Genomic DNA, 27172 nt, shown 5'->3' with positions numbered 1-27172 from the left:
CAGTTCCTTCAGTAAGGAACAACCCCCTACTACACCACAGCACACCAACCCCCTCTCAGCCGCCACAGCATCCGAGCTAATGTCCTCTCCTCTCCTCAACCTCTGCTTCCCTCCAGGCATCTAATTGGAGCTTTAGTTCTCATTTATCTTCATTTACAGTGTAGAGAAGATGAGGTTGTTTACACTTTTCAATATTACGAATTGAACTGTGGAGGAGGGGCTTTGACTGCGTAGGCAGACTTCTGTTGGGTTTGGTTGGGTTTATTTTATTATTTTTGTTGGGGGATGGGATACGGAAGAATGCGATGCTCGAGAGCTCTCCCCAGACTCCTAATTATTCTCAAAGATTTCTTTCTTAGATCTATCGGCTCCGGGAAGATGGCGCAAACGGGTTTCGGGTTCTTAACGGTCCCGGGTGCTAAAGTAAAGCATGCTAATTTCATTACAGTAAAGTGATGATCCATTACCTGTCATTGATCAGATGCACGTTTTTGAGATCAATGGCGTTTCGAGGCAACACGCATTAATCAGCTTCATTTCACCTGAACGACTCTTTACAGGTCAGGACAGCGTGCTTCAGATGTGCAGTGCGTAGAGAATTCATGAGGAGATATAGATTTCTCTTGGTCCTGTGAGCCAACCATGTGATTTGGGGGAGCGCCTGGAGTCATTGTGCGCTGCCTTTTTCACTACAATGGCATTCCCGCCTACAAAAGGACAGTGTGCAAATCAATACCTATTCCATTTAACACTTTGCTGCTCAGGAAGAGAGGAGGTCATCATCCCACCTCATCATCAAAGCCTCATTAGTCTGTATTACTGTTGTTTTGTCATCCATTTATTCTGTCTCTAGGTGCGTAGCAGAACCCTTGGTATTGTGTCGCAGAAGGAAGAGAGGGGTTGAAATATCTTTGCAGCTGTGATGGCAAGCAATAATTGTCATCCCAGCTGTGTAATGTTTACTGCTCGGTGATTCAGCCTGCCTTTGATTGCAAAGTTGTATCTTAAATCACCCATTTGGAAATCAGGATCTTCCCCTTTGGCTTTATGCAGATGCATGCATGTTTTGCGCACGCGGATGGGATTAAGACAAACGACCCGCAGTGATCAAATAAACTACAGCCATTCTTCTCCATGCCGCTTTCATGTCCTGTGTGACAGTCCACAAGTGACTTCCCTTTGGCTCTTCATGAATCACCTGCATGTCTGAGTCCTGTCCCATTAAAATCTGCCATGTAGGGGAGACATTAATTATGATGGGACCTCAGGCCCTTTGCTGGCCTGTCTGATGCAGATCAATAGTTTTACCTCTGTAGAGTCACGACTGGCTTTGACCCATACACAACATGATGTCCGTGTGTTTTTTTTGCTGTAGAGAGTTGGTGCTGTGCTCTTAATGGGGTTTCACTATGGAGTGCCAGTGTGTTATCTCATTAAAACAACTAAATTAAAGTGTATGCCGGTGGTTCCACTCTGTTGAGCCCGTCTTCAGTGTGTGTGTGTGTGTGTGTGTGTGTGTGTGTGTGTGTGTGTGTGTGTGTGTGAGCGCACGCACCATGCACACGTTGACAGGAGGCAGTGTTCATCTGTCTCAATGTGAGTATAGCACGCATTGCATTTTCTCATTACCTCTTATCTGTACCACCGCAGCATGCCTGCGCCATGTCCAGCGTATTACATCTCTGCGCAGTGGACGCCGGGCGCACACAGTCTCTCACTCTCCGCAGCTTTTGTTGTGTATCAATAATTCAAGTTCACAACCACCAGAGAGAAGCAAGAGCAGGAAAAGAAAAGAAAAAAGAGAAAAAAAACAAACGAGAGAGGAAAGAAAAGCAGGCTAGCATTTCAGTGATCAATGATGATGGCTTAAACACTGGGTGGGGAAATCTGCAGGGTTTAGATATATATTCAGTGGGGTTCCCCCCTGTGTCCACCAGTTTGCCTAGCCTGTCGCTCCGTCAATCTGGGAGCCCTGCTAGATCGCGTTTTAATCTGCTTATGGAGAGGGGGAGCACGAGCCAACCCACTCTCCGTCGCCAACATCTCAAAATGGAATGTGTCCAGAGCTAAATGGATCAAGCCTCTTTGACGAGCTCTCTGATGAGCACGAATCTAGTCCAAGTTTTGTTTTGATCACTTTTTCCTTTTTCTTCCTTCCCTCTCTCTCTCAGATTCCTCATTCTGGATGAGTTGCCTTTCACTCACACAAAAAGACAAATGCCCTTTTGATGTCAACCGGAGCAAATCAATAATGGTGAAAGCCATTAGCAGTGTCTTACCACCTCCCTTTTTCTCTCTCGAATTCAAAAAGATTATATATGATTTAGAGATATTAAAAAAAGCAAGTGTTAAACGCAGGCTAATCCATCGAGGATCAGAGAAAAGTGTTAGAGTGCAACGGCCCTCACTGACCAGTGGTCCTACTGTGGCCACAGCGTGAGCTTTGCATCTGAGATCAATGGGCAGCGCCGGGCGGCATGAGAGCCGCTGACAAGCAGACGCAAAACAGAGATTCCAGCTTGCTTATTATAGCCCCCCCCCCCCCCCCCACCCCGCCACCCCAGCATTAAATCCATTAAGTACACCCCGTGTGACACTGCACATTTTTTGGTGTGTGGTGTGAAAATGAGAGATAATACGTTTCAGATGGGAGCTCAAACAAATGCCGCTGCGTTTTTCTGCTGAGAGGGGATTCGAGGTGTAAGTCCCCTCTCTGTGGAAAGCCCCGCTTTTGATAGCTTCTCTTTCCCCCCCATCTGTTGACCTCCGTGATCCTGAAAGGCAGGTTTAACCCCATATCCTGTATTATGAGATGGCAACCATTCCAACAGGATTGTCCATTACTAATTAATCCTCAGAGGCAAGGACAGAACTGCATACTGGGATTTTCTAGCTAGGGTCATGCATGTGTATTGACTAGTGTAAACCGCATACAAAAACATCTATTATAATTTTTTTTTTTACATTGCATTTCCCTTTTTTTTGTTAGGTTTATTTACGGACGACAAAAGCTGAAGATTGTTTCCCCCCCCCCCCCCCCTTATCGAATGGTTCCCCCTCCAAGGTGTGCTTTCAGTACAAATCGGCCAATTATTTCCCCTTTTCATTCGCTTTTTTTAGTCAAGGGTTTCTATGGTGTGCAGTGAGAGGCCCATTGGCGTCTGTGCTTCAAAGTGTCGCGCCGTTTGCATTCTAATCATCTCTAGGTGGAGTATTTGAGAGTTTTATTTGTGAGAGGAGAGAGAGTACAAGGGGAAAAAAAAAAAGTTATTTTGCCTTCATAACTTTAAGACCCCATTACCACGGAAACCAGAGCAATCTCCCAGGGAACCTCACTGACTGATGAAAAAAGGAGGAGTGCATAACTTACTCAATTAGAGACAGACAGAAAAGAAATCTCCAAGGAAAACTCACTTTTACTGTCAAACTTTGCCTCCTTTGCAAATCCCAACTTTAATATGACCGAAGCCGAGCCGATCTCTAAACCCTTCCTTTTAATGGAGTCTTTCAGGGTGGTACAGGAAGAGGAACAAACATGTGCATTCAGCCGCTTCCAAAATGCTAATGCCCCTGGCTCTTAACACTTTTTATTGGAGTTCCCATGTCACGACATAGCACAGAGTGGTCCTGATGGCAGCTCTCCGTGCCTCGCGGAAAACACCACCGTGGTTTCAGCACGCAAGAGGCCAAAAACAAGACCTCCTCTCCGCCAGGGGAATGAGAGAGAGAGAGAGAGAGCAGTGACGTGCCTCCTCAAGATTGGAATGAGCATTCTGCATGCGGGCACAGACACATACACACTTAAAAGAACAGAAACACACACACACACACACACACATACACACTTACAAGCACAGACACACGTACTTCACTGCAGGAGATCTCCTAAATCATTGTTTTATTAGGATATCTCATCATCTCATGGTACTTAATTATTTCTAATCTGACACTGGCGAATTATTCATTAATGCAGTTTAGCATACTGATAATCCCCCTGTTTCCTTGAATGGGTCCTGTGTTGTACAGAAATGAATGTTATGTATGCATAGGATAGCAGGTTGGGATTTCTGCTCATAACATTGACATTTGAGAGATAATGTATCCTTCTCTTCAGGGACCCACAAAACCTGCGCTTTCTCTGCTTGCCAGGGCTGTAGACGGTGTTCTCTGGTCTCCGTCGCTATAACAACCCTGGCTCATCTCCGCGGTTTGTGACCATCTGCGAGGCTCGGAGACTGTAGTGGGGGCAAACGAAACAGGTGCTTTTGTTATGACTCCTGGCGCATCCCCGCCGTGGATGGAACTGGAATCCAGTTTCTCCTGGTCTCTTTACCTTTTTGTCTCTGTGTGTTGCTCTCTCCCGCTCTTAGTGTGCGAGAGGAGCAATAGGCTAGGTGCACGAAATACTTAGTGTGGGCTGTTTGTTTCCTGTTTAGCCAGGTGTGTTTGAACCTGCCACTATTCTGAATGTAATTAGTGTCTACAAGTCCTTCTTTATCGTAATGCTGATTCACTAGGTGCAACACCTAACCAGGTCCGTGTAGACGCTAATTACATTCAGAATAGCGGCAGGTTCAAATACACCTGGCTAAACAGGAAACAAACTGCCCACACTGAGTATTTCGTGCACCTAGCCTATGCCATGCAAGCTAATAAGTGAGCAAGAGTGGGCCAGTCACGGCAGGCCAAGTAAAAGTAATTACTTCCTTATCTGAAGAGAGGCCAGGCTGTAACTGCTTGTGGCTTTAGGGGGGGGGGGGGGGGGACTTCAGGATCACAGGGAGAGTGTCCCAAATTCACCGGTACTCAAAGAACCCTCCTCTCTCTCTCTGTCTCTCTCTCTCTCTCTCTCTCTCGATCCTTCTCTCTCTCTTACACTCTGTAAGGTAACCATCTCATTCTCTCAGTATTTCAGTATCCTCCCAGTCAGTGGGGTAGAGGACGGGGTCTGCTTGGTGACAGCCTGGAACTCTGATCGATGTGTGTTTGTATGAATGCGCAGGGGATTTATCCCGCTGTTTCCAAACAATAGCATGCACTATTACGGTGCATCGTAGCATGTAAGGTTAAGCTCATTACGGCTTGGAGAGAGAGAGAGAGAGAGAGAGAGAGAGAGAGAGAGAGAGAGAGAGAAAAAAAACGCATTGAATTTTCATCCAGCCCGGGCAAGCAGAAACAAAAAGCGCTTAAAGTTTTATCTGCCTTGTACTAGCTGTGATTTTCCATGTGTGGAAATCCCAACCCCCTCTCATCGTAGGTGTCTCTCTATATACCACAGGTGTGTATGTGTAACAGTGGGTGTGTGTGTGTGTGTGTGTTAGCGTGTTGCTCACTGTTGTGCACAACAAAGTGGCCATGTCTGGGTGTAGCAGGACCTGGCTGTGGTCTGACAGAGAAACATGCTACATGGCAGACAGCAAGCAGACTCCACATGTGTCACTGGAACAAAGGCAATAGCACAATCTGACATCACTGCCTGTGCCATGGAGAATTCAGTTTTTTCATTCAATTCAGGAGGCTTCAGTTTAAGTCCCTTGCCACTTCCTCCGAACCCAGCCGTTCAGGGAGATCTCTCTTCCCTTGCTCGCTAACATGAGGCTCAATCGCTGCACATTAAGATGTGAGAGAATTTTCTGTGATATTTTATTAGGTATATCCTTTCGAAGGGAGTTCCCATAAATATCTCTTGTATTCAAAGAATCTGAATGTTCAAAGCTTGCTCATTAGCATAAATGCATTTTTACAAATGCTATCCAGGGACATAGCCTATTTTCTTTTTTTGAAGCGTGTGGTGTTTTATTTTTGCCTTGATTGTGAACAAAAGCCTGATTCCCGGCCTACTGAATATATTATTATTATGAGTGTGTGTGTGTGTTTGTATGTGGGTGTGCTAGGTACAGTATATGCCTGCGCTTATGCCTGTGTGTGTGTGCGTGTGCGTGTGCGTGTGCGTGTGCGTGTGCGTGTGCGTGTGCGTGTGCGTGTGCATGTGCTTGAGTGTGTGTGTGTGTGTGTGTGTGTGTGTGTGTGCCTGTGTGGCACCTGCTTGAGTGTGTGTGTGTGTGTGCCTGTGTGGCACCTGTGTGTGTGTGTGTGTGGCTGAGGGTGTGTCATGTTAGTGTTACGATTCATAAACACTCAGAGGAACAGCTGTTCAAAGCCAGCCTCCCTGAACACACCCAGGAGCCGGTCCAATATTTGAGGGTCTAACCGCAGGCAAACAAACTTTGCATTGCCATTTCTCACAGCAGATAGTGTGGCAGGCACCCCGCCACCTGTGCGACTTCCAGTAGCTCTCCCCATCGCTGGGCAGTGTTTGCTCTCACTGTTTTTTCTGCTCGATGTAGTGCTTCACCTTTTATCTTTCAAGAGCTTTTTGTGAGTGGATACGCCACAGGCTAGTCAACCAAACAAGAATGCTAAGATGTGCACAGCAAGCATAGCAGTGAAGCCTAATGTAAGATAAGGTCCGTTTGTCGCTTGAAATGCTACGTCTTTAGCCTCCCTCCACTTACGTTTGTGGCCAAGTTAATCGTTAGTATCGCAATGTAGTTGAATTGGAGATTGGTTGTAAGATTTCTTCCTTTTGGCACAAAATATTACACGCTGATATTTTGCTCTACATTTGCATCTAGTGGACTGGAGGCGGACAGAACAAAGAATGAGTCATAGTAGAACACATCCTACAGATGGCAAAGACGGGTTAATGACACACAAAGCACACTGACCCTCACTCTCTCTGATTTCATGATTAGGCAAATGCAGCCTATGATGAGATTACAAAGCACTTAACTCGCCTTTCAAATTGGGCCCAACTGCTATCATTGTCGGGCAGAATGCGTTTAGGAACATGTTAAGGGTTGTCGTGTTTATGGTGGTCATTCCTCAGGTCTTACAACACAACTGTTACCCCAGGAGGGGTTGGGGGCAGGTAGGGGCAAACAAAGTCTGGTTTGCACAGCAGGAGGGGGGTGGGGGGGGGGGGGGGGGACAGCCTCCCCCATGCTCGTCGTCACTCAGCACCCTCTTCAACTCATTCACTCACACTCATGCATTATGGGTAAGGCCAGGGACTAATGCAATGTGTCATGTCATGGGCCACTTCAGCGGAGGGGCTCCGAGAACACAGCTCAATGAGGAATTACATTATGAACACGGCCTGTTCAGAAATCAATATCCTCACATCTGTTCCCTTCGCTGTAAATGAGTGTTTAGTTCCTTGGGGGTCCCTCGCCCCCCACCCACTGTAAATAATGGATGGCGATCTGGTGCAGGAGGAAATGGGTTGGCACCAGACTGCGGTATTACAGTAAGCCCGACACCTTCTGTCTTGGATCGGAACAGGCCGCTAACTAGATGCCAACCTCGGGCCTCAAATGTGGAATTTACGATTCCTCCCTTCTCTTTGGGCAATGGTGGTGAATTATTTAGTGACTCCCGCAAAGTCCCCGATAGAAGGTACATTTTGTGCATTTGCAGGAAAAAAACAGATCGGTGTACAAACGAGTTGTTAGCGTACATCTTTTCCAGACACACAAGCTCTCTTGGCTGTGAAGTGATCAGTGCCCACACTCAGCCTGGAAAGCTGCTAAATGCTCCCTCTTTGTGGAACTCTTCTTAATGAATCGGCTCGCAATGTCGAAACTGTGGTGGAAACCCGTCACAGTGTGAAACACAGCCCGTGTCTGTACTGCAACAAACATGCAGCCATATGCTGGGAAACACAAAGCAAAGCGATTCACTTTCCGAGGCTGGGCCTTTTGATGTGACTCTGACAAAGGCGTCTCTTCAAAAGCTCTCCTTTTCACTGGGGCCTTTCAGAGCCCCATGTCTGTCCTCTCCCCCTGCCTCTCCGAAAGATAACTTTCTGGGTGTGTATGTGCCGAGTTTTCAGACTGAATCAGTCGCTTGTTTCATCTCGATAAGTATTCTTTCAAGTGGCGCAGACTCTCATGCACAGACACTAGAAAAAAGCCCCCCCCCCTTCGCATTGTGCTGTGAGATCATTCCATACAGCTTGCACGAACCGGTAAAATGAGTCCGAGAACAATCCCTGAACCATGCTCAGGTGAAATCTGTGTCAGAACAAAAGAGTGTTGGAACACTGCCAAGCCATATAGCAATCCTGACTAGGTCACCTGTGTCATTCAATAAAACATGTTTCATTGAATACTTTTAGGTTGATGTATTTTTGTGAGGGGAAATAGCAGATGGGCAGTAAAACAGAGAGAGAGACAGAGAGAGGGAGAGTGCCCCCCCCCCCCCCCCCCCCCCCAAGAAGGGCACGGGTGGACACTGTGGCTGTACGATCAAGCCCTCAAAGAGCCCATGGGGAAATTGCCTCCACTTTTGCCCCCTGGGCTTCAAAGACACACCAGATGTGAGTTGCAGGTGCAGATACAGGCTTGTCTGCTCCCATGGAATATTTCAGTCCACACACATGGGTGCACAGGGTGTCAAAAAAAAGTGCATAAACACCCGTGAGAAAGATCTCATTTGATTGCGCCTACCACTAGACCCTCCAGGCGGTAAGGTGTTGGACCACAGGGAGGAACTGTAAATTGCGTGCTGTCGGCTAGGAGTGTGCCTTTTCAAGGATAATTTTGGCCCTTTTTCCATTTATTTTTCAAAAACATGTGGACACCTGTACACATGTTGGTCCTGTAACTGGAGGCAGTTAATTTACTCTGTCAGTCAAGATGCGCCAGAGGGGGGAAATTGTATAGTAATGCATTTTGCCACTACCCCTTGTAAAATTCTGCCTTTAGGCATTATCTACCTGATACCGGCTAATTGCCTTAAGAGAATAAAACATGGCTGTTTGTGAGCATTAACAGGGGCTCTTTCCCACCACTGCTAGAGGCCCACGGGTACTGTAAGAATAACGAACTGGTGTGATTCTCAACGAGGTACAATCAAAGAAGGAATTTCATACAGATTTCACTAATTTATTTCTTTTGTTTTAGCCATTAGTTTGTTTGTATTGTGTTCTCACCTCATTACAAAATCCTCTGATTACGACGATTTGAACGCAATTAGTCAATTATGGGAAATACTGGCAGGAGAAACAAAAGTAGTATTTATCTGGCCTGCAATTATTCGTTAAGGCAAGATTTAATTCCTCGAAGCTGGGGCTCAAAACATTAATTCTCTCGTCTACGCACGTCTACCCAGTGCCAGCCTTGGCGGAGATGTACCTCGGAGTGTTGTGTGAGACGGGGGGTGCGTTCCTGTGACCGGCATACCAATTCCCACTCCTCCAGCTCCGTGCCTGTGCTTGGGGGCTTCAGCTTCATCAGGCACCACCAGCCACTCATGTGCAGCGGATCCTGAGACATTTTCCAGCGGCGGATTAGAAGTGCATTGCAGTGCGCTTACCCAGGGTCCTGACCCCTCCATCTCACCGCTGGACAGGCAGCCCTGTACTAAAGTGTCTCCGTAAAAGGCAGTAGGATGTTCGGTTGACCAAATTAGGCGCCACTGTGTGTCATCACTGAGGGAAGGAGGAGGAGGAGACTGCAGAAAGAGAGAATTAGTGACAGGGAAAGGAGGGAGAAAAAGAAAGAGTGGAAGAGAGAGAGAGGGAGGAGGAGGAAGAGAGCATGTCAGCTTCTCAGTAACATTAATCTTTCTTGTAGGAAATCAGATTGAAAGCTCTGATGGAGGCTGTCGGCTGTATGGGTTAGTGCCCGGAGTGGTTTATGATAGGACTCTTCAGTCTGACAGGTGGGCTGGAGCCCTGGTGCGATGATGATGATGATAAAAATGAGGATGGTCTGCCCGGCACTCTGCCTGCGGTATCTGCTTATTAAATATCCATTGAGTGGTCCCGGGCTTTATTTTTTTTCCCCCTGCAAAGCCACGATTAGTACTAAGTGCTCGGGCCTCCGAGCTCTTTTGCGGACCGCGGTGTGTGTGTTTGAAGCATGGGCACCAAAGATTTACCGAGGCGTGGTTGCCATGCCAGCGCATTTGACTGAAGGATTGGCTCGGCTCCCTTTTTAATGAATTTGTCTCCCGAACCTCTGTTTGTCCAGTGCCTCACAATCCACTTGTGTACACACTCAAAATATCTCTGGAGGATGGACCCCCCCCCACACACACACACACACTCTTTTGTCGACAGTGACCCTGGGGGAAATAGCTTATTGATTCCAAGAGGGTCAGATGATTAAAGTGGGCTTCAAGGGGACCCCTCATCTGAACTTGTCAAGGAGGTTACACTACCCAGACAAGATGAGAGGAGTTGGAAAAAAGGACCCATCCGCAGTGGGGCTGGTCTGTGTCTGGCCTTGGGAGTTTTTTTTTTATTCCCTTTTTTCACGCTTAACTAAACATGCATCCAAGACAGATTTCGCAGTAGTCTGTTGTTGTTGTGGTTGTGTTTTTTTTCTCTTGGTGGCCCCCCCCGCTATCTTTCATCCGCCTAAGCGGTAGTATCCAAGCCGGGTGATGTATGTGCAACAGACGTTTGTTTGCGAGAGGCCTGTGGGTAGGGTGAGCTAATCATGAAGACGGATCGCATGATGGCTGCCATGATCACGGAGCGCGCCATCTGTGAGAGGCACGGCGCGAGCGGGGCCTGACGGGGGGAGTGCTGGAAGCCCTCACAGGGCTCTAACCGTAGCCCTCTTTACCTTATGGCCTGAAGAATTAAGGCTTTTGCTGCTCTCACCGTTTACAAATAGGAAACGCACTCTCAACATTATAGCATCAGGGACTACAAGGAAGGCAGATATGCTAGAAATCATTTAAAAAGACTCAAGCTAGTGTATGCACAGTGTCACATTTGTGCATGCAGCTGAATACTTTATCTTTTCGCTTAATTAGTGATATACGCCTTAAAACACTGTGGTAAATCTTGTCTTCCTGTGTTGAGCACACCTATAAACTAGGATCTGGAAGCAATTTCAGGGCCATTAAAGTGTCAAGGATAATATAGAAATGCATATAAATACAGCAATTAGGTGGACGGTATTTCTCTGCAAATATGTTCCCAGTTAGAGTTCACGTACAGGACCCATCAGATATCCGGGCCATTATGTGCCTTCGCTCTCTCTCTCTCTCTCAGAATAGAGGCGCGCTACAGGAAATGCGGCGGACGTCTGAGCTCTTGAACCGAAACACCTGCCCAATTAATCATGTAAACAACTGCGCTTGCAGTCTGCACGTAAGCAGAGCAACGGGAGGAGGAAACATGAACTGAGCGGTGTGATGAGGGTACTCACTTCTGTCACCATGGCAACATGCTCAGTCCTCTGCAAGGGGAAGACTTGTGCATCCATGAAACACCTATATATAATGCCCACAAGCTATATGATAATTGTATGCAGGGGTGAAGCACAACCCCAAGCGAAACTACTCCATATATTTCCAGAAGGTGTTAATAACACATTGAATCCCCCAGCCAGATTTCTCTGCTCAATAGCTTCGTTAAGCCACATTTCAGCAACGGCGAGATGTGAGTCAAAATGTGTCATGAATTAACTCGAACTGAGGTACTGCTCCGCGGATTGGTTCCGCTTTGCAGTCAACCCAACAGAACACTTGCCGACCACATCCGTGAACGCCTTGTGTTTCAGGGCATTACTTTTGCGCCCGAGCCGGGAGATTTCTGAACCGTATTCCTCTGGCAATACCAATACCAACGGGCCTCGAGGAGCCCTTTAATGCCAGAGCATATATCACGCTGACAGGGGAGTGGGAGTTGGCTGGGCTCATGTGATCTCCTTGTGCAGTGTTGTGCTTTTGTTCTGAAGGTTATTGGAGGGTTATTTCCTCTACGCCAGCCCACCTGTGCTACCTTGTTCCCTGTCCTTCACTCTGTGGCACTGAGGGACAGGGTGGGGGGACTGGGGGGTAAAATGGAGAGAATTGCATGCAGTGCAATTTTCCCTGGTCACTTGTCTGGGCCCTCGTAGCCTGGAGGAAGTTGTGCGTTGCTGTCTCTCGTCCGAGTGTGTCACACTGACACGTTTAATTTGCTGGGCCGACTCTCGGCCAATCACGTGTCTACACAACTCATCTCGTGGGTGTCAATCAAGGCACAGACCAATCAAGTGAAATCGCAGTACGAGTGTTTATTTTTGTTGAACCGTTAAGCTGGCCAGTGTTTTCTCTTTGGTTTCTGTTGTACAGGGCAAATTATACATGAATGTGGCGGAAGTTTTCCATTTCATGCGTTTGACTGGAATTTCTTACATAAAACATGTTCATGCTATTTTATTCGCAGCGACTTCTGCTCAAAACCCTGTAGCGATAAATTCCAGTTCACAGTCCACTTGAATTTCGACTAAGTGTTTGTTTTTTTTCCCCCCCGAGAAAAAGAAGTGCTCAAGGTTGTACCCGGCGCTTTGAGTGTGCAAGGAACGAGGTGTGAATGAGTCAGAGGATTTAGAAAAGGGGGGGGCTGGCGTCATCCCCCAATGCCCCCTGTCCCCTCCCGGGCAGCGAGAGGGACAATGCCAGGTTTGTTAGGCCTGAGTGCGTGAACACTAAGCTCTCGCCCGCTGGCACCGTGCCCCGCTACCTTCCCTTCACCCTTCGCCCACCCCGGGCCGCCGGGGCCCTGTGCTCGGCAGTAAGCGTTTGTGTAAAGTTCATAAGGCTTTCCACTGTTTGTACGAGCCATAATGGCAGGTCCATCCTGCCTCCACTCAAAGTGAGAGAGAGGAAGAGAGGAAGAGAGGAAGAGAGAGAGAGAGAGAGAGAGAGAGAGAGAGAGAGCTCCGGGCCTTTGAGGGGAAATGTGTGTGGGTGCCACTCAGGGTCTGGCTCTGTCTCTGGCAAGGCTGCTTGCATCATTAAAAGAGGCTCCATGTTCGTTATACAAAACCACAGTTTTAGCCCGGCACTCATTCGGTTAGCATAGCAAGCATTCCGGCTAACCTGTGGGCTCTATAGTGCTGCATGTAAATGACTGTGACCCAGTTAGAGTGCTCTCGCGGCACAGGGCCCATGCACTTTTAATCGTTCCAGGGTCACAGAGGATGAAATTAACGACCTCCAAACTGCGCAAATGCATTCATGGATTCGATTTGATGGAAAGCTAATTACAATGTTTATGACGTGCATAATCTGCACTGTACAGCAAATGCAATAACATTCACCGCAACTAACGGTCGTTCTTGGCCCCATTATGTACAAAGTCCTTAATTCCACTGTTGCGAAATATACAGTGACGGGTTGATCCAAGAGCTCCTGTGTCAGCACAAACTGGACATTAACGGTAAAAACGCGCTGTGCTACGTGGACGAGGCTCTGTTAACAGGCCACGTCTTGCACTGGGTCTAGCTCTCTGCAGCGTTAGAGCACACATCAGCATAATTCAGGCATGGCCCTGCTCCCCCTCCCCCCGCTTTCATTTTCCCCTCCATTCTTCCCAGTTAAAGCCCCAGTCTTAGACCCTAGTCCACATCATACATCATCCCCGCCTCCCGCCCCCCCGGCCGCCAGCTCCCCCGCCCCCCAGAGCCTAGAGAGAAGTGCTGGGCTGGGCTAGATGAGTTTGGGGGGGGGGGGGTCGTTTGGTCGGTTCCTTGGTGTGTATGTGCGTGTGTGTGTATGTGTGTTTCTGCTTGTGTGAATGTGTATATGTTTGTGTATATGTGACTGTTTGTGTGTGTGAGTGTGTGTCTGTGTGTATGTGCATGTGTGTGTCTGCTTGTGTGCATGTGTGTATGTTTCTTTGTATGTATGTGTGTCGGTTTATATGTGTGCATGTGTGTATGTTTGCTTGTATGTATGTGTGTCGGTTTATATGTGTGCATGTGTATATGTTTGAGTATGTGTGTGTGTGTGTAAAAGTGAGCATGTTGGGCTGTGTCTGGGGCTGTAATGGTGGGTTTTGCTGTGTCTGGCCCTGCCACTAGGTTGCTCTGTTGGCCGGTGAAGTGAAGTGTGAGATGGACACCAGTTCCTCAGGTCCCATCTGCCCATGCTTGGACCAGTGTCCTCCCACACCAACTGGTGTTAATCAGGCACGCTTAACAAGTCGGACTGCATCGGTAATTAGACTGTCCGTTTGTATTGACAAACAAAAGCCGCTGAACACACGTGCAATTCTGAGATAAAAAGATCAGGCAAACATTTAAAACAGGATAAGACACAGCAGCGCGGTCTAGCCTATTTTTAGACCGCTTTACAGGCTATCCGGACTTTAGCTTGAGAAATTAAGCAGATTGTCCCCACCTCACTCAGCAGGGGGATTTCACTGAAACGGGAGGTTCAGCACCAAAGGCTTCGCCCACCACAGCACTGCCACCCTTCCTTTAAGTCTCTCGTCGTAGCTGCTCCATCTATGCTGTAGAGCTGTACAGTAGCTGTTACATCCAGAGCGCTCTGGCATATAAAGGCAACAAACAACACAAAAAAAGTGGTGCTGCACACACACAGAATGCCGGTGACAGGGTGGGTGGGGGTGGTGGTGGTGTTGGTGGTGGGGGTGGGGGGGGTGGGGGGGTGGGGGGGGGGGGGGTCTGGTTGGGGAAGCTGCCAGTCCAGCATTCCCCCACTCTTCCTCTGCCTTTTGTACACACCCAGTGAATAGCCTTTAGATCTGGCTTTGTCGGAATGATTGTCAGTGGCTTAATGAGCTTCTTTGCCAAGTGCGCGAGGCGAGCAAGGGAGAGAGAGAGAGGAAGAGAGAGCGAGAGAGAGAGGACGAGAGAGAGTGAGTAAGAGAGAGAGAGAGGAAGAGAGCTTTGGCAACATATGTCTGTGCCGTGCCTCCAACACAGCTCTACGCACATAGTGATAGGACACACTGCGAGAGAGCCTACGACTAAGAGCTGTCCCCTGGATTCCCTCAGAATCCCCTTTCTCGCTCTCCTCCTCCTCCTCCTCCTCCTCCTCTTTCTCCTCTACTCCTTTGGATTTAGGACATTTTTCCTGCCACACTCGGGAACCACCACAGATAATGAGAGCCTGTCCTGTAAGTGCACTGTGTTCTTCTGTCAAGCTAACAAGCAGCTTCTTTACTGTTAGTAGTGTTCAGAGTGAGGTTGCTCTGCCGGGGCTGGTTGTGATTGTTATGGTGTGAGAGCACGTGCAGGAGGCATTGCAGGCAGATTTAGGGGGCCGTGTCTCAGGGAAGGGAGACCAGCCCGAGGGGAAAGGGAGCTGCTGAATATTCTGAATTGAGTTTAAAGTGAAGAATGAACTTAATTTTCTCTCCTCTCCTTTTCAGTAGTCACTTAGCCATTGAAATCCCCCCCGAAAAACTTTGGCCGGGAAGTTTGGAAGGACTTTTTCAATCGCGTGATGAATTGTGCAGGAAGAATGCCCTGGGTTTATATCTGTTATTTGATTGAGTGATGGTTGATTTGAAGTCTTTTTCACCTATATTTATTGATGAAGTGTTTTGTTTTTATGTTCCAAAATTTGAATCTGCTCTCTGACAGTAATGCCATGTACGTCAATATATTTTGTTCTCTAATTTAGACACAGTTCATGTTATTTCGCAATCTGGGATTTTGTGTCATCTGCTTTGTCTCTCTCGTGGCACCAGAGGAAGTCCTCGATGAAAAAGTGGTTTGTTATCGGAGTGATGGTGGAAGCACACAGAGCTGTGGCCTGTTTCAGACACCACAGAGTCAAACAGAGACGAGGCTGTCCAGATGAGTTCTCCAAGAATGCAGGAAGTCCAAAATACATCACACGTTATGCACAACATCCATCATAAATGGGAATGGGGGTGGGGGGGGGGGGGAGTTGTGTGCTCAGATCAACAGTGCAAAAGAGTGTTCTTTAGAAAAGGGGAAGTAAGAAATCGTTTTCTGTCTGGCCGCCTGCGAGGTTCCAAACTTAACCCTTCTCACTGCCATCTGAGAGTCTGACACGAGGCGCAAGGTCTAGGATATGAGTGCCATCCATCACGTCCAGCTGGTGGCACAATTTCATTTCGAGAAACGGTGCCAGTGTCCGTCACTTTCCAGTGAGTGAGTGGACACGCTGTGACGGTTCACAGGCGTAATAATAATAATAATATCCCTGTCCTCGCAGTCCTCCCTCTGATTCCATTCTGCTCCTGGCTACTGAGAGAGGATCACAGTCTAATATGATTACTGCTCTCCTCTGGGACTCAGGACTTCAAAGAGAAGAGATAGAAGAGAGCTTCTGCAAGAAGGGAGAGAGTGAGAGAGAGAGAGAGAGAGAGAGAGTGAGAGAGAGAGGGGGGAATTGTCCGTCACCTTATCTCGCCGGCAGAGGAAAATCACATATAAATGTTTTTTCCTTGTCGCCAGTTTAAATACGACGTGTTGAGACATCCTGTCAGTTCTCACTCACAGTCTGTCTCACTGGCTGGGCATCATGAGTGTGGCTTCAGAGTTCCTGGGCCGTTGTTTGGATCCTTAAGTGCTTCCTGATCATTGTCGTTTTTTGTTTTTTTTTTCTCTGAGGAAAGGATCCTCCTGTGCTTAATTGAAATGGTCCGCACTTTCTTAGCCCCCACCAACGCTAATTAAGAGGAATATCTGAAAAGTTTCCCATGATTTGAATGCACGCTGGAAGTGAAAGGCTTGCAATCGCCCAACAGTCTTATTTGTTTGTGCAGTTTATGGTCCTGCTGTGCTATAATGCGCGCAGCGGGCTTCCATATTTCAAGAAGATGAACAAAGCCTTCAAAGTAAAATGGCACAGCAGCGTTGTAGACATCTCATTATAATGAGAAAAAAATGATCCTTTCCAAGACATTTTTCTTCATTTGAGCAGATTGCATGAATAGATTAAGAAAAAGCAGGTGTCTCAATTTGAGCTCCTCGACCTTTTGAAAAACTGGTTCATTCATTTATTTGTTTGTTTGTTTATTTATGTCGTTAACATTTTTGGGGTATAGTCTGTTATTGGTTTTAATGTAAACTAGTCCAGTGTTAATAGAGTGCCTTAACCCTTTAACCTCAGAAATAGCTTATTGACCAGTGGCCATAAATCGATCATAGTCAAACGCTGTAACAGGTTGCAGTGCTGGAATGTCACTAAGTTTGACGGGGCGCAGAGAGAGAGCCGTAATGAATGGTGGGCCTGGGATGTGTTGATCTGAGCCAGCGGTCAGCATGGATCTCGGCAGGTCAGCGGGGTCGTTTGTCATCTCCCCCCCCCCCCCCCCCCCGCGCTTGGGGACCCGTGGAGGTCACGAACCCTTACTGCACCGACTCACGGAAGACTCCGCATCCGCCGGAATTCTGGCCCCATTCCTTCACATCTCCCCAGTCAACCTCCTCCCTCTCTGCAGGCTCCCCCAACCCCCAACCCCCAATCCTCCCCACCTGCTACCAGCCTCTGAAATATTAATGGAGTGGTAATTGAGCTGCTCTATCACCGGCATGCATGCTGAATCAGAGTGAAATGGAGCCAAATCTTAATTAGACAGGGTTATTATTTAATACCGCTCCGACTTCCTAATCTCATTAAGGAGACTTGTTTCTGTTTTGCCAGGACAGCAGACGCTTTAATAATGAATGGCGGAGATTTCTGCATGCACTACACAGCGCACTGATTTCCACTTTATCTGTTGTTTAGGGGGACTTGTGCCTTGGGGTCAGGAGAAACCAGGGGCTGTGCGGGGGAAAAAAAACAAAAAAAAGCTTTTTATTTTTCAAATGTTTAGTTGGTGAACCTGGGGTATCACAAGTACATATTTTTCTGAGTAGTGTCTCTTTTGCTTGGTTTTTAGAAGTCATCAAATGCACAACAAGTACTAGCGTTAATGGATCTAGTGTTAATTTGAAACATAATGCAGATCAATGGCTAATCTATCTTAAACAAAGTCTTTATTCTTAATTTATAACACTAAACATTGATGTGCAAACAGGCAGATCAAATCAATTTGAATCACTAAAAAGATTTAGTGTTGACCCTACTTCATTAAGAGAGGAGATCCTTAATTGCTTCTTAATCTTAATAATCCCACCAATTCTTTAATTATGTCTTCTGGTGATTAAATCAAAAACTGAGTATTATCTGCAGTGTGTGAGTTTCTGTGGAAGCTCCCCTCTCCCAGTGTAGGCTTTATACTGGGCACAGTATCTTAATCCATCCCAACAAGATGGGAATGGACTTAATCTCATTATAGGCTTTCACATAAAACTACAGAACACACACACACACACATTCTCTCTCTCACACACACACAGAGACACACACACACAGACAGACACAAACACACACACACACACACAACCACACACACACACACACACACACACACACACACACACACAACCACACACACACACACACACACACAACCACACACACACACACACACACACACAACCACACACACACACACACACACACACACATACAAACACAGCATTAGATTTGTGGTACAGTACATTCAAAATCACCAAGTGAACAAGCACAAGCAAGCAGAGAATTTGTGGTATGCTTAAGCCCTCGCCATGGCCGTGCACGGTTTAAGAGGGAGGTCTGTAAGCCAGGCCCGTCGGTTAGAGACGGGAGAGTGAAGTGTGCGGTAACAAGCGTGAAAGCAGAGGGAACGGAGCCAGCCAGGTCCCCCTATGAGCAGGAAGTGAAGTGGGCGTCTTTGAAAGGAGCTGAGCATTGTGCGGTGGGGAGGGGTTGGGGGGGTGGTAGCGTAGCAGTGGTGGTGGGGGTCCTCAATCAAACGTAACAGCGGGTGGCTCGCATGGAGCAGTCACGACACGCCCGCCATCCCTGTCACTCTAATTCATGAGTCTCGGCATTTCTTGCGCATCCGCGCTCATTCAAAAATGCTAAATGAGTTTCCACAGTGAGCTAGGTAGGTGGGTGGGAGAGTGTGTGTGTGAGGAGGGGGGGGGGTGGCAGTTGGTGGTGGAGGAGTGTTACATCTCTATCTATCAGAGGGACAGCAAGAGTGAAAGAGAGAAAGCAGAGAGAGGACAAGAGCATGGCCGCTATCATGTATGCCAATGCCGACTGACGACCGACACAACTCAACCCATTCTGCTTCCTCCTCCGCTGCTCTGCCAGGCCCTCCTATCAGTTTCTCCACAATGCTTGGAGGTCAGAGGTCATTGCGGCCTTCTCATGGCAAGGAGCTTTTAACCTCCTGCCGGCTTGCTTTCGTGATTGTCCCCCAATAGGAGATTGTAACTGAGGGCAATGAGGGTGAGGGGTGGATAAGAAGCAGCCTGCAGGCTTAATACAAGTGTGTAGCCTGGGGGGTCCTACCCTTAGGCCTGTATTATGTGTGTGTGTGTGTGTGTGTGTGTGTGTGTGTGTGTGTGTGTGTGAGTGTGTGTGTGATCGTGTTTCTGTGTGTGTGTGTGAGTGTGTGTGTGGGAAGAGCAGAGGGAATCGACCCTCGCCCAGTCCAGGCCAACCTCTGGGACTTGTGGAGTGGTGCTAGCCAGATGGCTAAGTTGCGCTGCGGCTAAATGCTCAACAATGGGAGGACAAGCAAATTAAATCTGATGGCGAGCGATCCTGCCCAGTCTGAATTGGTGCTGCTACTGCTGGTGGTTGGTGGTGTTGGGTGGGGGCTAATCCGTCTGAGTGGCTTTATGTTGATGGAAGGCTAAAGGCCAACACAATTAGGTAACGAGCACGTATTGTCTTGCAGGGGGGTGGGGGGCTTTGCAATCGTATAAACCCGCCTCTCGATCACGCCGAAGTCCTCCCCAGCACAGCACAATCCAATTACAGAGACCAACCCCGAAAGCTACCTTTTGATTTGAATCTGACCACCACTGCAACAGCACCAGCGGCCATCTGTGGGAAAGAAAAAGGGGAAGCAACCGGTAGTGCCTCAGGCTAGCCCCTGCATCCATGGATCATGTCAGACACATGGAGGGCTGGGAGGGAATGCCAGGGGTGTGTGTGTCTGTGTGGGGGGGTGTGTGTCAGGGGGGGGGTCAGGGCTGTGATTAAGAGTGACGAGGGGGTGAAGGGATGGGAGGATATTACTCATATCCGTGTGTGTGTGTGTGTGTGTGTGTGTGTGTGTGTGTGTGTGTGTGTGTGTGTGTGTGTGAGTTAGTGTGTGTGTGTGTGTGTGTGTGTGTGTGAGTTAGTACGTTTGTGTGTGTGTGTGTGTGAGTTAGTGTGTGTGTGTGTGTGTGTGTGTGTGAGTGAGTGTGTGTGTCTCTACCAGTGACATCAGGGAGGTCATCAGCAGGGTCAGAATAACCAGCCCTGAGTCACAAAAGCCCCAGACAGAGTTAATACCATTACTGGGAGACACGAGAGGAAGTAGCCCGTGGAGACCACAGGGTACATCAGAAAACAGAAGCGCTACAGAGCCCCACGAATGGAAATTGACTCGTTCACACACTGTTCAATTATTCAATCGCTTGCCGTGAAGTCAATGTTTGACCCCTGTGGCTCTCGTGGATTAGTTAACTGAAAACGGGAGGAGATTATGAGGTGAGGAGCCCTCACACTCACACACACACACACACACGCACAACACTCGCACACACACACTATATATGAGCGGAAACACACACCAGTCGGGAGGCAGCTGTTGGTGGATGCTGGGGGTTGCAGGCAAACTATCTGAGCCGCACGCTGCCCTCATGTCGCAGTAAAGAGCTTAACACAGGGAGACTCCTCTGCCCTCAAATCACCTCCTGTCACTTCTAATTGGAGCTGCTATCCACATGGAAAAATAAAATAAAAAATAAAATAAAAAGTTGTTCTTGTTACACAGCGAATATCTGGAGGAGAAGAAAAGCCATTAAGTGTTATGACAAACGTTGCCGACTTTATGTGTACTCCGTGCTAACGTGCGCTGGGAATACATTATTTCGTCCGCTCCGTTTTTCTCTCTCTGCTCATCCCTCGTTCCCTGGTGTTAAGCGCACAGCGTCGTTATCGCCGGAGATGTAGTGTACCCTGTGTTTTAGGTAAAATGCTGGTAAGGTCTGGCGAGTGTGACCTAATGAGCCGGGTCAGAGATTATGGCAGAGACCAGATAATGAGCGCTTGCTATAGAGATTTCACCGCGCTCTCTCCCGGGCCCCCCCCCCTCACGTGACCGGTCATGCTCCTGTGTGTGTGCACCATAGAAACCAAACAAGTCAAATGGGTACAAGTGACAATCACCATTATCACCATAGAAACCAAGTAAAATCACACATTGGTGGGGGACTCTCGACTCTTATTGCTGAGGATACTAGTTCAGTAACGCATCTTGTGCCCATAATGTATTATTATAAATGATTAATGTATTATATATATTAATTTATAACAGTTTTGGGACAAACGAATATCAAACGAAGCCTGGCAGTATGGAGAGTGTGGGGCTTGTTGTCAATGGTGCCAGGAGTCATTCGCAAGAGACTTAAAGTAACAAGTTTGCTGTACCGCATCGACTGTACGCTCAGTGCGCATGTAGATACGTGTCACAAAGTGACAAAAAAGTAAACAAACACAACAAAGTCTGCCTTTTGCTGTTTAATTGGGGAGTGCACTCCAACTGGAGCAGTCAGACGCAGTCAGCTGTATCTGCGTGCCTGACGGTGAGTGTTCACCGAGCAGCAAACAGACGCAGTTAACAGCTCATGAACTAGGGAAGCCTCACACGCCCACAGAGGCAGCAGGCATCCCCGCTCTACTCCACTCATATCTGCCGCTGTTATAATGGGATGAATTCATAATTTCAGCCCCTGTCTGCAACATCTGCTGTGCATCCACGGCAACCACAGGCGGTCCCTGAGCTGGGTTTTATTTATTATTTTATTGTGTTTTGTTTATTTATTTATTTGCTTCTCTGTGGCTTTGTGTATTATGAAGAAAAGAGCACACCAAAAATAAACACAAGTACAATGCATTGTGTGTCTCAAGAGACTGGGTGATAGAATGCTTTATTATGGAGATACTCTACTTGTTTTCATACATGCATATTTTTCAAAAACAACAGAGAAGTCTCTACAGATGCTCATCTCCCTGTGTGTTTGTCTGTGGACTTGCATTCTTGTGCAAGTCTGTGTGTGTGTGTGTGTGTGTGTGTGTGTGTGTGTGTGTGTGTGTGTGTGTGCGTGTGCGTGCGTGTGTGTGCGTGTGTGTGCGTGTGAGTGTGTGTGTGTGTGTGCGTGTGTGTGTGCGTGTGTGTGTGCGTGTGAGTGTGTGTGTGTGTGTGTGTGTGTGTGTGTAAGTGCTTACTGGGCTGAACATGGGTGTAGGATGTAGGTTGATGGCAGTGCTCTCTCTCTCCCTGTGTGTGTGTTCTGGCAGGTCCCACGTGTCGTGCATGGCACAGAGTGAGATGAACTGAGGCTTTGGCAGAGAGCTGCGTTCTTCACTTCTTCCCTGTACTCTGAGACTGCGGCGTGTGTGTGCGTGCGTGCACGCGTGTGTGTGTGTCTGTGGAAGCATGAGGTGGTGTGGAAGGCCGGGCGTGGCCCTGCTCCTGGGCGTGGTCCTCTGCTTCAGCGGGACACCTGGCTCCAGTACCCTGGATATCCCGCTGGAGGGTAAGCAACCATCTCTCACAAATGCCTTCAACTTTGCCTCTCTTACTTACCAGGGATGTTTTATCTGTGCGTGAAAATATTTGGCAAAGTGTTATGCTAAGGGCTTTAATTAAAACTAGTATTCAGTAATGTTTTAGTTACCTAGAGGAAAGATATAACTGCAGTGTTAGCATCCTTTTGATTTTAAATGCTTAAAGTTACATTTAGTTTTCAAATAAAACATTACACCTCACATTAAGAGTCCCTTAACTAACATAATCAATGTACTACTTTATAAAAACTGAAATGAAAAGAATTATTCATGTTCACGTTTTACATGTGATTACCCATGATAAGTAATGCTATGTGCTTAGAATTAAATACCCTTAATAGATGTTTTGGCTTTGTTCAATATCATATCCTTTTTTGACTAGTGTAAGAAAATGTATGTTGTTCAGAACTGTGAATGTCCGCAGTGAGGAACTGGATGTGAAAAGAATCAATGAAAAGCTGTGTTTTTGCATTCAAACATGTTCCCAGCAGGCAGCCTTACTATACACGCTGACTGTTGCTGTGGAAACTAGGTTCAAGTTTTACTTGTCTTAAATTATTCACAGTATATCTGCAGGGCTTCGATTCTAAGTGAGAAAAAAATAACAGATACGAATTTGTAAAATTCTAATGCTGTAATAACCCTGTCCAAAGACACTACTCTAAATCTGTTTCATGCATCTGGAAGATTGTGCTCCAATGAAGAAAGTGATTTATGCTGGCCCTTTGTTTTTGTTTGTTCCCCTGGCTGCACTGGATTTTCTAGTTTTAAATCTGATAAACAGTAAGTGCGTGGTGGTTTGTCCCTTCTTCTCCACCGTAGTGTCGCATGTGACCATACCTCTCTGGTTGTCTCTCATTATTAGATGACATGATAATCTATAGATGCCACATCTCATCTACACTATCATTATTCATTTCTAATATCAGGGCCTGTCTAATACCTGGTCAGACACGGCACACCCATAGTATTGTGCTTCTCTGTAATTTAGCACTCATAGCTAAGCGTTTCATATTTTATCAACTTCAAAAGTGCTCATAGCATATCAAAACATGCTATTAACAGGAGAATGGATACAAATTGGTGTTTAATTGGGGGCCATGTTCACTCGTCATCTGGCAATGAAAGTGTATGTGTGAAACGATGAAAGTAGTTTTTAATGATTGGGTGCCATTGATGTAGAGACTCATTAAAACCTTGTGATGAAAAAAGACATGGAACTGAAACTATTTACTTGACATTAGTCACACTACAAGGGCGTCATAAATAACAACAAAATCACAATTAACTCCAAGCATTGATGTTGTGTATGCTACCCATATATTTACAATCCAGCCAACAATCCAACCTAGCCCAGCAAGCACACTTAATGGGATTTGCAGTATAAATGTGCATTTGCCTGCATTAAATGTGGATCTCTTTGCCTCTGCATCCTACAGTCGAACAGCTCCCCACTATCACAGCACAGTCCCTGAACACCGTCATCGCCTTCCCATTCGATGAGAGTTACTCCATGACGTGTGAAGCCAAAGGCAACCCTGAGCCTAAGTGAGTAACTGCAGCACACACACACACCACACACACACACACACGCACACGCACACGCACGCGCACACGCACACGCACACGCACACGCACACGCACACGCACACGCACACAGACACAGACACGCACACGCACACGCACACGCACACACACACACACACACACACACACACACACACACACACACACACACACACACACACACACACACACACACACACACACACACGCACACACACACACAAATAAAGTGGGAGATGAGAGCTCATTAGCAGGCCAGCCAAAAACACTACCAGTGCATCACTAGCATTTCAAAGCGCCTGTTCAAAGCTTCTGACATCGTTTGATTTTGAATTTATTTTGGGTATCAGTGCCAGCAATGCATATTAGAGTCAATGCACTCTTAGCTCTTTGGTAGCATCTCAGTGACATGTAAGGCCATGTGTGATGGGGTGTGTTTGTCTATAGGTTCCAATGGACAAAAAATGGGCAGGAGTTTGATCCTTACCAAGAACCCCGACTGCTTGCGGAGGATGACTCGGGGACCTTCGTCATTCCCAACAGCGGGAATCTCACAGAATTCCAGGGCACCTACCGTTGCTACGCTTCAAACAAACTGGGCACGGCGATATCGGAGGAGATCAAGTTTGTTGTGCCCAGTGAGTATCGCCCGAACGCTCTACACTCGCTCTGTTCCGCTAACGTGATACGGGACCCGAAATTCAATAAGACAAACGCAGTGGTCCTCTGTGGGTTGTGCAAACCAGCCACACACACACACACACGCAAACGCACACACACACACGTACACACGTATACGCAAACAAGAATTACTTGAAGCCCACAGCCAGTCTGCAGTCCTCTTCCCCCCAGCAAACCTTTAGGTCTAGGGAACGGAGACAGAAGGGAATGAGAAATCTGCCCTCCATATAATTTCCCCGGACACATTTTTCATTTCGCTCCTGAGCGAACCACATAAATCCTTAAAGATGGCTCGGCTCAAAGGTAACTGTGTCAAACCCCAGCCAACCCTCAGTCACTCAGCCCCGTTTGTCGCGCCAGTGTAACAACACTAATGGCATCCTTTATGCTATTCCCCTGTACCTCAGTGCTGTAGAGTGGAGTGTAAATCAACTCTGATTTAAAAGAGCCCATGTGAATGGCATTCAGTGACTGCCACCTGCAGGATGGAAGGAATTTAACAAAGAGTGATTGTTCTATTTCCCCCCCCACTCTCTCTCTTTCTCTCTCTCTCTTGTCTCGTTTCGCTCTTTGTTTTTCATTTAAGATGTTCCGAAATTCCCAAAAGAGAAAATTGATCCCATCGTAGTGGAGGAGGGTCAGCCTGTAACTTTGAAATGCAACCCTCCCCAAGGAATCCCTCCTTTGCAAATCTACTGGATGACATTAGGTAAGTGGCCCAGCGTAGAAGTCCAACTCCAGATAGAGCAGTGATGAGATGGATGCTGGGGTGCAAAAGTTAAATGTCAGCATTAGCATACAGCTGTGTTTAAAAGTACTGATGTGAATGGATGTGTTTCTAATGTTCAGTGTATGTTTGCGTTTAGGGTATGTTTAGTGTTCAGCATGAACATTTTTCACCAGGGTTATTGAGGTTCACTTCTCAACAGTCAACACTGAATCTGCTTTAACCGAGTCCTTTTTAGCCATAAGTCATACATTCATGTCATCTCAAAAGGTTCCATGTTTTTTCTGTTTGTGTTTGAATACAGTGTTATTAAAATGGTATACGGTAGGAACACCATCAACGAATGCATATACATTACATGGACTTCACGCTTTGCCTACCTGTTTCCTCCCAGGTCTCCAGCATATTGAGCAGGATGAGAGGGTGTCCACGGGCCTGGATGGAAACCTGTACTTCGCCAACGCCCTGCAGAAGGACAGCCGTAGGGACTACTGCTGCTTCGCCTCCTTCACCAGGATCAGGACCATTGTGCAGAAAACCGCCATGTCTCTGGTGGTGAAAAGCAGTATGTTTATCAGGACTTTAGACACTTTGGTTTCTGCTCTGACGTTTATCGCACGATAGTGACTATACCAGCACAAGTAACAAAAACAACAGATTTCGATGTCCTACCACAGCCTTTGGTTTAAGTCGCTCAGATTTCATCACATTCTATATTCAACATTCCTTTTTAAACATTCCATTTGATGACAGATGACAGAACTGAGTCTCAACAGGGGATGAACATGTACATCTGTAATCTCAGCTCTGGCAGATAGGGGCAGTCTGGGAATCCCTGCTCGTTCCTCTCTAGAGAAAGAGTGGGAGACAGAGACAGAGAGAGAGAGAGAAAGAAAGAAAGAAAGAAAGAAAGAAAGAGAGAGAGAGAGAAAGAGAGAGGGAGGGGGAAAGAAAGAGAGGGAGGCAGGGAGAGAGAGAGAGATTCTCATAAAGATTGTGTGCCTGTCACTTCCACAACCTTTCATTTCTCCATCTCTCAAGTGCTTGTTGGCCTTCAGCGAGGAATTTGTGAAAGAAATGGGACGCTCTCAAGCAGTCCGTTTGATAATGCCATCTGCAAGGGATCATTTCTCAGAGAGCATCCACACACACTTACCTTTGTCTTCTCTGTGTGGTGTTTTTTTCTTTCTCTCTGCCATTTGTGTTCATATTTTTCCATTTACTGCTTGGTCTTATTTTCTTTGAGTTAATTTTCACATTTCCATGTTCCCCCCATCTCTCCATTTCAGACTCAGCGTCAGGTAGCGGTCTTGGTAAGTGCTATTTGTAGAAAACCACACATTTTCCATGAAACATGAAAATTATAGTTTTTTTAGAACAGTTTTTTTTCCCAGGCAGAAAAAAAACACTTTCAGGTCATTTCTGTCCAGGCACCCTCATGTTGCTTAGGGTAGAAGACACAAGGAGCCAACATGTTGTATCCACAAATATATATATATATATATATATATATATATATATATATATATATATATACATACACAGTATATCCATCAGATATTCCCCACTTAACATGTTTGTTCTCCCTGGCAGCCAATTCCATTCTGAAGAGCAAACCAAGTCTTCTATCGCCCTCTGGTGTTCAAACCTACAAATACCTAGTGAAAGGAGAGGAGTTGTTGCTGGAGTGCATTGCAGCAGGGATGTAAGTACGCTTTACGTATAATAAAGATATTACTAAAA

The 27172-nt window shown here is 46.9% G+C and overlaps 1 protein-coding gene across 1 annotated transcript in view; it reads left to right on the top strand.

Annotated features, from left to right (window-relative positions):
* Nucleotides 1–14749: 14749 nt before the first annotated feature.
* The window catches only part of chl1b (cell adhesion molecule L1-like b), a 32476-nt gene continuing 20053 nt past the window's right edge, over nucleotides 14750–27172 (top strand). The window contains exons 1-8 of the mRNA XM_080846743.1: nucleotides 14750–14932; nucleotides 22186–22424; nucleotides 23895–24003; nucleotides 24469–24659; nucleotides 25289–25411; nucleotides 25824–25994; nucleotides 26719–26742; nucleotides 27023–27126. Coding sequence (XP_080702869.1) covers nucleotides 22325–22424; nucleotides 23895–24003; nucleotides 24469–24659; nucleotides 25289–25411; nucleotides 25824–25994; nucleotides 26719–26742; nucleotides 27023–27126 — 822 coding nt within the window. The 5' untranslated portion in view covers nucleotides 14750–14932; nucleotides 22186–22324. The remainder of the gene's footprint in view (nucleotides 14933–22185; nucleotides 22425–23894; nucleotides 24004–24468; nucleotides 24660–25288; nucleotides 25412–25823; nucleotides 25995–26718; nucleotides 26743–27022; nucleotides 27127–27172) is intronic.

The sequence above is a fragment of the Sprattus sprattus genome (genome assembly GCF_963457725.1).
Source record: "Sprattus sprattus genome assembly, chromosome: 10".
NCBI classification, from domain to species: domain Eukaryota; kingdom Metazoa; phylum Chordata; class Actinopteri; order Clupeiformes; family Clupeidae; genus Sprattus; species Sprattus sprattus.
Note: the sequence above shows the minus strand (reverse complement) of the source record. Positions and strands in the feature narration are given on the sequence as shown.